Here is an 11,605-nt window from a genome sequence, read left to right on the forward strand (position 1 = left end):
TTCTGTATTATGTTATTCATGGAATAGACTAGACTGTATGAATGCCCGTATATCATGTTGATAATGATACTAAACTGTCGCGTATGACCACTAGTGAACTGTTCTTTCACCAGGCTACATGAAGCAATATCATATTCACATAAAAGAGCTATAATCTTTCAATTAAGCGTTTGATCAGATTAACAATCTGGTCAGCACGTTCTGTGCTCAATGCACATTGCTCAACTAAACGCTGCAAGAGACTATACTCCTCAACTGTTAAGTGTTCTTTCAAACTTGTCCTTTGCCATATCAAACTGTACGTGTGACCGTTCCTATAGAAGATCTGAGAGCACAAAGCCCAGTAGTTGAAATCAGTTCTTAACTGAATGCAACTATTTTCCTCCACGTTACATGCACTCTTGCAATTCTCCACAGCACACAAATCATTGCTGTTGCTGCACATTTGATTGCTGATAGCGGCATTGACAGTATTTGCCATGAACAAACTCTCAATGTCAAGCATCTTCACCCTAAAATTGTCATCGACACCAAAGTTGGATGGATGCAAGTCACAATGATAAAGAAGACCAAGACTCGTTTGTTGGAGTCGGTCGATTATTTGAATCATGTCTAGAACAATTTGCTTCCAGATTATGAAGTTCATACGGTCTTGCTCATTAAATTTAGACTCTATAAAATATTTCAAATCTCCTTGTGCGAAATATTCAACAATAAGTTGCCGTTCACAATGGCCATAAAACGTAGGTAAAAGCTCACCTCCAGACAAACGTCTGTAATAAAACAGTTCTCTCGAAGGGCTATTATTAATCACCTCCACAACAGAATTCACAAACTTCATAAGCTCATTCTCATCCCACAATCCGTTTTTGTCCAAGTCACTTCCTTTCTTTAAGTTTTCATATTGCATTCTAGAGAATCCTTGCAGAGTAACTAAACCGGGCCATATCCATGCGTTCAGACTATCCTCACTCACATAATGCTCTTCAGACCAAACATGACTTCCAAAGTCAAAAATCTGCATTGCATCTTTGTTATAGGGGTACGTTGGAGGTTGCTTCACAACAACGTATCGACCATTCAACGACGCGAGCCAGCAATGATGCGAGAAAACATCTGGATCGTGTTTGGTTAACTTCCTTACAACCTTGAGTGATCCACATTTGAAGAGAAAACAGTCATCGGAGCTGGTGATTTCCGACAATGCTTGGGCTGAGGAAAAGGGTGGCAGTACTTTTTGAAATGCTGGACGGTTATAACACTGTTGCGACTGTCTGACATTGCAAATAAGATACAAACCTACTACCCATATTATGGGGAGCAGAGCTTTCCGTTTGTTACGGAAAATAATAGAAAAAGGAATCACAGACAGGACAGTTAGTAGTATCCAGACCATGCTATAGATGAATTAGAAGCTCCACCGACGATTGTTTTACCTACAGAAAACATTCGCATTAACTTTAACTTAAACATAATGTTTCAATGATCCAATCTGATAGTCATTTTAATCAACAACTTTCTAGCAATGCTAAAATGATACTAGCTAGATGCAGTATAGATGGTACGGTTAGTCCCTCCTGAGACTTGTAATAAACAAAAATTATATATATATATATTATATAATACAGATAACACAGATAACACATGTCCGCCCTAAGGATAACACATGACGCTATATATAGCGTCAAGGTATGAAAGGAAACGCGCTCGATGGGGTCCTATCTCGATATGTCAAGTACTGTAGTACTGTGAAACTGTTGCACACACACATGCACGCACGCACGCACGCACACACACACACACACACACACACACACACACACACCGCGGGTACACAAGATCTAGTCAAAGCTTATTGCGCATGCAGCTAAAAAATTAAAACTACTGAACACCATTAACTATACCAGGCAGAGCAAAATGATGCTATAGTATATTTATACGTTCTTGGCAAGTTTAGCCATCGAGAATTTTCAGATAGAAGAACAAACCTATACAGATGATGCGGTTGCAAGTGACAGACGCAGAAAAGAATTAGACGTTAGTAAACTTTAGAGAAAGCATCCAATGAGAAATAGCAGGTTGATCTCTTTGTTATAAATAACTTACGTGCTGCATTTTCAAAACCAGGAGAGTATTAAAGCCAACAGTAGTAAGTTTAATTCTTGGTTTGCAACGGATATCGCATCTAGACTATTTCAAAGTGGCGGACGGCGTTATATACTGGCTAGCAAATAGAGATGAGGTCTTTCCAGTAACGTAACGTAACAGCCGACGTATACACTGTCGATTAAGTAATAATATTAAGCATTCACGCAATAACTATTATAAATACCGTAGACCGGGAAATTTTGGCGAAATGGTCCAAATTGTCAATTTTTGAATTTTGGCGAATATTAATTTGGCGATATGCAGCTCTATAATGGGCTCGTTTTCTGTAGTGTACCTCCCAATAAAGCTCTTACCTCTGGTGTGTACTCGTTGTAGTTCTCGTTCACGTGACTTGTCAGAGGATCCGGAGCTCTAAGACGCTCTATTGTTTGAAGTATCTGTGCAGCGCTATTTTTGCCACAACGGATGTGCGCGTGCGCAACGAGACATTTGACAAATTTGGCAAATTCCAATTTTGGCTATTCACTCGCCAATCGCCAAATCAAAACTGTCGCCAAAATTTCCCGGTGTACACGATATACATATACATATATGTATATATATATATATATATATAATATAGTGAGTATTAATGCGGTGTCACCTTGCTACATGAATACCTACAATAGACGTTAACATTTGAGTGGCATCTGCTTTGAATTGATCAGTGACGTAGTGGCTGATACACTATAGTAACTCGCAATAAGCTTGAAGAATGCAGAATACTTCTCTAGACCAAATCCTCCTCTAGACCACTTTCGCGTGGTCGGTGGTTGGGCATCCGTAATCGATACGACAAAATAAAGTTTCCAACTAGCTAATGTGTACACGTGTAGAGTACTCTGCAACTAAACTCGCGCTAGCACAAACCAATGATCTGTACACAATGTAGAAGGACCAACATGAGAAGCATACGTGCAGCTGATTGCGACTGGGACAGACAACAAAAACCAACCTTGAATGCAGTCTACGTGCAATCAAGACGCTGCAGAGAATGACAAACGTCCTCGCAACCCCAGACTGGCAACGCGAGACTGCTTTGTCAACTAGAAAAATATACATAAATCACTATAATCAATCTCAAACTGACTAGGCATACAAAATATTCAATAAATACACTGCTCCAATAATGTTCTTCAAAGAGTAGCCACTTGCAAGTTCATAGTAACAGTATCTACTATCTGTTCCGCATAAGTGTGAAACTTGAAAATCTTCAATATCTCCGCTGTTTTTTAGACTCTCGCGATGATCTCGGTATGGTTAGAAACCGCTAAGTCTGGCATTTCTGTTTATCAAATATCTAAGCTCTTCCTAATAAAGAAACGAAAAAATTATACTTTGCATATCAAAGACAAATGGGTGGAGCAATGGTTATAATCCAATTATCTTGTAAGACCACGGATCAGCAACTGGAACTATCTAAGATAATTGGTGTAACATGGTCCAACTGGAGCAGCTCTTAGTGCTCACACCTAATGTGACCTCTACTTCATTACTCACTTCCGAGTTCACACCTACAGGGAATAGACAGTAGGTCTACATGCGCTGTTTGAGCAAGTACTGAAATTATATATGCCATAACTAGCCCTCACCCGCCCTATGGGCGGTAGGAATTGCGCTAACTTAATTTACGGCACGGAATTTTTTAGATAGATTACTGATCATGAATAAATTAAGCATGTACAACATGTGCAATTCAGGAATGCAGACTCAAACTGAGGTAAAACAGTTGACAAAACTTGATGATATAGCTGAGTCTTTTCTCTGGTCCAATCAGCACTGGCGAGTATCCAGGGTCTCATTGAAGCTAAGGCTGTATCTCATGGGACCAATAGGTTGTAAACCAACCGTGAAGTGCCCAGACCGTTACTCAGGTTGCGCTTGGCATGCAACCATTCTGTCAGTAATGCCACCTCAGTACAGGAAATTACAATGCATACCTATAGATATCACTATATCCTGTAATTATGTTGAACATTATATACGTTGCCACTTTCCAAAACGGGTTTTGCATCTCTACAGACACCATCAGCTATGTATGTGTATGTATGCCACTGGTCAATATCTACAAATCTATGCAAACACGTGCAATAAGATTTTCTTGTCAAATATATATTCGAGCATATCTAAGACAAACTAGTTTCTCAACATGTCTCTTCCCATAAACAGAAGAACCTATAACTTGCTGTTTATCGACTCAATTTCAAATGCAGACTCAGAGTGAGTCCATGGAATACAAAAATTGCAGACATAATTGATTAAAATATAGTATAATAGTAAAGTAAGTGGACATTTGCGGATATCACAATGCAGTTCTAGACACCTACACCTACGCAAGAAGACATTAATAACACACACACACACACACACACACACACACACACACACACACACACACACACACACACACACACACACACACACCACACACACACACACACACACACACACACACGCACACACACACACACACACACACACACACACACACACACAGGCACGCACTGTCGCATACGTTTCAGCTCAATGCACAGTCAAAGTACATACCTATATGTATAATTTACTATCATTTATGTTAATTAATTGTACCTTCCAATCATTCATTTTTGCCAAACGTCCTGGTAGCTTTGTGATTTCAACTGGCAGCCTGGGCATGGCAATGTCCAATGTAACAATCATAACCACTGCTCTTCTCGGCAAACCAGATTTGCATTATCACTTTCAAACACCTACGATGCATGTAATCATGAAAACTTGCTTCACAACACCAATCTTATATTCAGAATTAAGATGGTCCAATTCTCTTGACACTTTTCACTATACAGAATACAGCAAACATACCGTATAACTTGGAATCATGCGTGGTACTTAAGCAGAGAAATATACATACAAACATTGTCATTAATGTTAATGTTCATGTTAATGGTATATTTCCATCAGACCAGTTTATTCAGGTGTAGTTCCCTCTAAGGGCTGGGGTACACAAACACTGAATACAGAAACACGAACTACACAACACACATGGCCCTAGGGAAATGTGTGCCCCTCAACCTAATAGGTTGAAGAGGCACCATTTGCCTAGGAGCGTGGCTCAGCAAACAAGGCTAAATGTGTTATTAATTATTCATATATGGTACACAGTAAAAACAGTAAACCAACATTATTGCTATATAGTGTTAGCAAGTGTGTCATATCAATGTTATCGGTTTCTACGTCACTCATCCCTAAATATTAGCAGATCACTCAACCGGTACATGGATAAAGTTGAATAAATATTGGCCAAAATCAAGCTTAGGTAAAATATTGGAGGGCCACACGCCCTCTCCGGTCAGATGAATATCATCCCATTCGTTACCCAAAGCAGCTGTAGCACTAACTGCAACAGATTGATTGGCTCTCAGAGTCAGTTCTTCTTCCTGGTTTCCAAACACTGCTGTGTGCCCCTTGTGTTGCAACAGACTTTCCCTCAATCTCACAATCAGTGCAACCATGTCAACCTTCAAACTGGTTGAAAACCTAATAAATGTCTGGGCAGAAAGACCTAGCACAAAATAAAAGACTTGGCCAGCACAAAGATGTTCTGTAGTCTTGATGGAGTCAAATCCTACCCTAGAAATAATACTTACAAATTCCACTGTAAAATAAAATTGAATATTGTCAAGCATGTACGTATCATACTTGTATGCCTTATAGTCTTATTACTATTTGCCATGACAGATGAATATATTGTTCTCATTCGCATTCGAGTACTGCATTGTGGTATGCTATCATTTCAGTTACCTTTGACAGTTGGCTCAGTTGATCAATGAAAAGTTTCAAGAACCAATGCGTTGCACCTTTCCACTGCCACATTTGAGACTAAACAACAGCATATATTTTTCCAACTTCTACAACAAAAGAGGAAACTAATCAACTAAAACCATATTGTGGCACAAATTTGACAAGCTCTCCCATTGCCTTGGTTTAGGTAGAACCTTGTTTATCTCTGTAACTACATTATCCGTAAACGTTTCTGTAGTGCCTGTATTGAAAGTTCAACATCTTCAATGTTTAATCCAATCGTCAAGTTTAAAATGAACATTGTATAACCTTTCAGGTACAGTACAAATGCTTGTAAAATTCACCATAATATACATCTGTCAGATAGACATTCCTAAGTCCTATAGGCATGTCCTTCACCAATCTGTTGTAAAATTTGGGTCATCTCCAACACAACACAAAATTTAACAAGCAACAATTACTCACTCAAAACTGTACTGTCAAATGCTATCATCAACAATATCTAGACTCTACTAATGTACTGATTTGTCCAATAAATAGAAAAAAGAACAACTGCTACAAGACAAGAAATAATATAATAATTCAGAACTGAAGTATAAATTACCTCTAATGAGAGCCTGGGAACATTATTTGAACAGGAAGCTACATAAACTTCAGTGTGCCCTCTTTTGTCGTCAACTGACAAACATTAGTTGGACACTCAATTAATGAAGATCCAACAAGACAACAACACAATGGACATACAGTAAACTAAAAGGTGTGTTACAATATCAACAGTCTCAGAATCAATAATAATTATATTATTATATTTTTATATTTTAATAGTATTTTGCTGTGTACATGCAAATGATATAGAGAAGTTGCTGCAGAAACTGCGGAAGCTAGCAAAGACGTTTTGTCACACTGATAGAGTTAGAGCAGCTGGTGGCATCTTTCATCCACTTGCTGTGGAAACTCTTGGTCTCTGGACACCATGCAGTCTCAAGATTCTACACTCCACAGCATCGAGAATTTCTGCAATGAGTCACATGACGTTTTAAAGTCTAAACAACTTAATACAACAATTGTCTGTCAAATTATGGTCATATAATGCTAGATTGGTTTTACCTTTGAATTTAGAGATAGTGTATGTATGCCTATTACATACTTGAACATTACCACCCAAATCCCAACAATGTAAGTAGGCATGTCCCAACTATACTATAGACATAAAACATAAATATGAATTAATAAATATATAGTTAGTAACTCTTAAACAAAAATCACACTCACACTTATCTAAATATTCTTACGTAAAATCCTAAAAATAAGCACAATTTTAAAAAGTTTAGTATTAATTATTTATTTATTCTTTTGACCATTAGTAGTTATTGAACTGTTCAGTTGACCTCCACAGCACTAGCTCTATATATAACTTTACAGTATGAGTCTACACTTGGCCTTCGGTCTCAAAGAGATACGACCTAGATAAAGTCCAATTTAATTAATTTATCTAATTAATATTGGCACTAACCTTCAGCTCCATCGCCTACAGTTGATTTACCTATGCAACATTGTCTACCTACTAAGACATACACTCTCACACATCAACGAGTCTCACTCTCCTCGTCGTTCCCTTGTCGAGATGAGAATCCTGGAACGAAGAGGACGGCCGCTGACAACAATTCTAATCATACGAGTTCTTGACAAAGACATGCAGACTTCTCAGCATAGTGCCTCTCCTATGCGATGAACGTGAATGCAGCAGCTTGTCCGACTGTTTGAATCAAATACGTTTAGCGTGCGTTAAGAAGAGCCCGCGAAATTAGACATTGGCGGCAAGTCACCCTTGCAGTCACCAGTGATCAACAGCCGTCTTTGAAATGTTGGCTACAAGCAGAGCAACCGAAGATACTAAGGTTACATCAACCTCGCAGCTGCCTTGCAGGCACGAAGAACAGCAGTATCTCGATCTCATTCGCAACATTATGGATCACGGCAACAGGAAAGCTGATCGCACGAGAGTAGGAACGCACTCTATTTTTGGTGCACAAATGAGGTTCAGCCTTCGGAACACCTTTCCCCTTCTGACAACAAAACGAGTGTTTTGGAGGGGCGTGGTCGAAGAGCTGGTTTGGTTTATTCGAGGAAGTACCAATGCAAAAGAGCTCAGCGATAGAAACGTTAAAATATGGGATGCTAACGGATCTCGGGATTTTCTAGATTGTTTAGGAATGAAGGACAGGGAGGAAGGAGATTTGGGCCCAATTTATGGCTTTCAGTGGAGACACTTTGGTGCAGAGTATAAGGATATGTATGCTGATTATAAGGACCAAGGCGTGGACCAATTGACTGAGGTCATAAAGAAGATTAAGGCTAATCCTGACGACAGAAGAATTATAATGGTAGCTTGGAATCCAATAGGTAAATTTTTTATTGGTCATCATCATCATCATTATCATCATCCTGTGTTTGTTTGTGTGTGTGTGTGTGTGTGTGTGTGTGTGTGTGTGTGTGTGTGTGTGTGTGTGTGTGTGTGTGTGTGTGTGTGTGTGTGTGTGTGTGTGTGTGTGTGTGTGCATGTATGGATGAGAGTGTGTGTGTCTGGTCTTGGTGGGTGGGTACTAGTATGTGCATGGGTTTGGTGAGTAGGCTGTCATGTGGTAGGTGAGAGTAAATTGGTAGATGGTACATGAGTGTGTGGGTGTACATGAGTGATGGGTGCTACAAATGAGTAGGTAGGTGATACATGAGTGGGTGGGTCTTCATAAGTGGGTGGGTGTTCATGAGTGGGTGGTACATGAGTGATTGGTACATGAGTGGGAGGGTGGTACATGAGTGGGTGGGTGGTACATGAGTGGGTGGGTGGTACATGAGTGGGTGGGTGGTACATGAGTGGGTGGGTGGTACATGAGTGGGTGGGTGGTACATGAGTGGGTGGGTGGTACATGAGTGGGTGGGTGGTACATGAGTGGGTGGGTGGTACATGAGTGGGTGGGTGATACATGAGTGGGTGGGTGATACATGAGTGGGTGGGTGGAACATGATCAGAATAGTGAACAGAGCTAGCAACGTAATTAAGCATAGAGAATATCCGACCATTACAGCAACTTAGAACAACACGTTAATTTGAGAAAATTGTTTAGATAGTCTACGCTTGGGTGGGTGAGTGAGTGAGTGGTTGTGTGTGTGTGTGTGTGTGTGTGTGTGTGTGTGTGTGTGTGTGTGTGTGTGTGTGTGTGTGTGTGTGTGTGTGTGTGTGTGTGTGTGTGTGTGTGTGTGTGTGTGTGTCATTGGGTTGGGTGGTGAGTGAGTGATTATGTAGGTGCATGTTTGTGTGCAAGCAATCACATTGCTCAATTTTGCAGAATAGATTTTTATGTACATTAGAACATGTACATCAGCAGCAGCACCACTGGTTTTACTACCTAAGAAACCTGTTCTGACAACAATAGAGTAGTTGCAGTAGAAATAATGATTATTTTTACACATGCACATGCACATGCTTTTGTCAAATAGCTTAGATTTGTCATCAGTAGTCCAATTCTTCTGTTTCTAGATATTTTCATGATGCATTTTGAGCTGAACATTTTTTGAGAATCTAAATCCAATATTTTATTTAATTGACAACTTGTATTCTTGCCAATCTATTGTTTGCTCACATTTACCTGAATTATGGATGTACCCAAGTTGTGGTAGACATGAAATTTTTGCAGTCTGATATAAATTTTAATAGTTGCTTACTGCATTTAATGGCCATCAATGTAAATGCTTGTTTCATTTCATTGATGGTGAACAACTTGGCTCAGATCTTAGTTCTGTTTTGTCTCGCAGATTGCACAAAAGAGCCCTTTTAAGATTCAAATTGTATATGTATACTCATGTCATATGTATAGTAATTCTTGGCTGTGTATATCATAGCTCTATAATATCTTGCAACCATGAAAATGAGAGTCTCTTGTATTGCAAAAGTTAGTTTTTGGATCATAAACGAGCTGAATGCGTTTGATGGTTGCAAAACTATTACAATATATTACTACGAGTTTGTGAAATACAATTTTATTAAGAGTGGATTCCATTGCATGCAAAGCATTCAGTAAACACTGAAACACACACCCAATGGTAGGTATTGGAAGAATTTCATTGGCATCCACCAGTTTGATATTTTTGACTTAGGTTTTGTGAAGTCTTGCTAATACTGATTGTTTGAAACACATCAAGATGTAGCTAGAAGCTGATTGAATTCTATATACATGCAACCTTGAATTGTAAATTTGGTGCACTCACTGGAACTATAGCTGACATTACATTACTGCATGTCAATTAGGTTAGTTTGTTTCAGTTGCAATATAGAGTATGCTGACATTGCATTACTGCATGTCAATCAGGTTAGTCTGTTCCAGTTGCAATATAGAGTATGCTTGTTATTGTGATTTGCGTTGCTGACATGAAAAAACCGGATCGTTGCAGACATTCCTTTGATGGCATTACCTCCTTGCCATGCACTCTGTCAGTTCTATGTCAGTGATGGAGAGCTATCTTGTCAAATGTATCAAAGATCGGCTGACATGGTATGTTGCAACCAGATTTATAGTACAGTATATATACATGTACTTACCACTGCACAGGGATTAGGTGTTCCATTCAACATCGCCAGCTACTCCTTACTGACGTGCATGATAGCTCACGTGTGTGATCTCAAGGTAACAGTTTGTCCACAAATTTTCAGTTGTTATGCTGTTATGTTTTATTTAATTTTTTAGCCAGGTGACTTTGTGCACACACTGGGTGATGCCCACGTGTATCTGAATCATTTTGATGCTCTTGGAGAACAGGTTGGACCCTTAGACTCTGTTCAATGCTCTCTGTGTTTCAATTATAGCCACTTTGCGTTTTCAGCTGACAAGAGAACCAAGACCTTTCCCAACTTTGCACATCAAGAGGAAAGTTACCGACATAAATAATTTCCAGTACGAGGACTTCCTCTTGGAGAACTACCATCCATATCCAAAGATCAGTATGAAAATGGCAGTGTGACTGTTCTAGTCCTTCCCAAAATCTAGGATGTACGTGTGCGAATCTTTATCATATGTCACTTGATGAACAGACTGTCACATTATTAGTTGTGCATTGCTACCTCACTCTTTGAAGTCCTAATTAAAGAGCACGTGTAGACGTACAATGGCTATTGATAACCTTTACTTTTGTTTTAAGACAACCATGTCCTATAATCTGATGATGAGAATGACTTGTTCTGTCACTGCTGTGTGAGATTTTAAATTCTTAGCTGACAAGATAGTGTGATTTGTTAAAACAATGAGGCACAAATTTAATGGATTCTTGCATGCCTGACATGTAGGCAAAGTATCTCCCACTTTGTTAAGATAGCTGCTAGCCAGTCTGCCGTCTGTCTCATTCAAGCTACCAAAGTCAACAAACTCCTTTGACGTTCTATTTCTGCAATATGATAGTGGTCAGTATGAGTTGTCTGAAGGCAACAGAGCAACTACAATAAGCCGAGTTCAAGTCATGATGTTTCATTGTGTAAAGCCTAATTCAATTCTCCAGCATGAGAAATGATTAACACAGGGCATCAAGAATTCTATCGTCCAAAGGAATTAACTGCACCCAGTCTGTTTACACTACCATAGCCTGACGATGACAGTTCACAGTGACATAGTCTCCAAACATGTTTGCA

General features: G+C 39.3%; 2 protein-coding genes across 13 annotated transcripts; one reads left to right on the plus strand and one right to left on the minus strand.

The window, feature by feature from the left end:
• On the minus strand, nt 1–7,648 carry LOC134195030 (uncharacterized). Of its 11 annotated transcripts, none has more exons than XM_062664052.1 (9): nt 7,529–7,648; nt 7,287–7,471; nt 7,201–7,228; nt 7,036–7,128; nt 6,238–6,979; nt 6,069–6,169; nt 5,929–6,006; nt 4,738–4,877; nt 1–1,436 (listed from the first exon to the last, which is right to left on the minus strand). In XM_062664052.1, exon 9 carries the CDS (start codon nt 1,394–1,396, stop codon nt 149–151), a length of 1,248 nt encoding a protein of 415 aa, XP_062520036.1. In that variant the 5' UTR covers nt 1,397–1,436; nt 4,738–4,877; nt 5,929–6,006; nt 6,069–6,169; nt 6,238–6,979; nt 7,036–7,128; nt 7,201–7,228; nt 7,287–7,471; nt 7,529–7,648; the 3' UTR covers nt 1–148. The 11 variants fall into 11 exon arrangements, 10 of the variants coding, with proteins under 10 accessions (XP_062520036.1, XP_062520051.1, XP_062520021.1 ...); XM_062664067.1 differs by having other exon boundaries at nt 6,238–7,128; nt 7,287–7,391; nt 7,442–7,471; nt 7,529–7,597; XM_062664037.1 differs by having other exon boundaries at nt 6,238–6,331; nt 6,394–6,979; nt 7,036–7,471.
• A 91-nt stretch (nt 7,649–7,739) lies between these two features.
• On the plus strand, nt 7,740–11,235 carry LOC134179012 (thymidylate synthase-like). Of its 2 annotated transcripts, XM_062645929.1 has the most exons (5): nt 7,740–8,331; nt 10,378–10,478; nt 10,536–10,610; nt 10,671–10,742; nt 10,807–11,235. In XM_062645929.1, exons 1-5 carry the CDS (start codon nt 7,791–7,793, stop codon nt 10,942–10,944), a joined length of 927 nt encoding a protein of 308 aa, XP_062501913.1. In that variant the 5' UTR covers nt 7,740–7,790; the 3' UTR covers nt 10,945–11,235. The 2 variants fall into 2 exon arrangements, with proteins under 2 accessions (XP_062501913.1, XP_062501909.1); XM_062645925.1 differs by having other exon boundaries at nt 10,378–10,610.
• The last annotated feature ends 370 nt before the right edge of the window (nt 11,236–11,605 follow it).

The sequence above is a fragment of the Corticium candelabrum genome, chromosome 1 (genome assembly GCF_963422355.1).
Source record: "Corticium candelabrum chromosome 1, ooCorCand1.1, whole genome shotgun sequence".
Taxonomy (NCBI): domain Eukaryota; kingdom Metazoa; phylum Porifera; class Homoscleromorpha; order Homosclerophorida; family Plakinidae; genus Corticium; species Corticium candelabrum.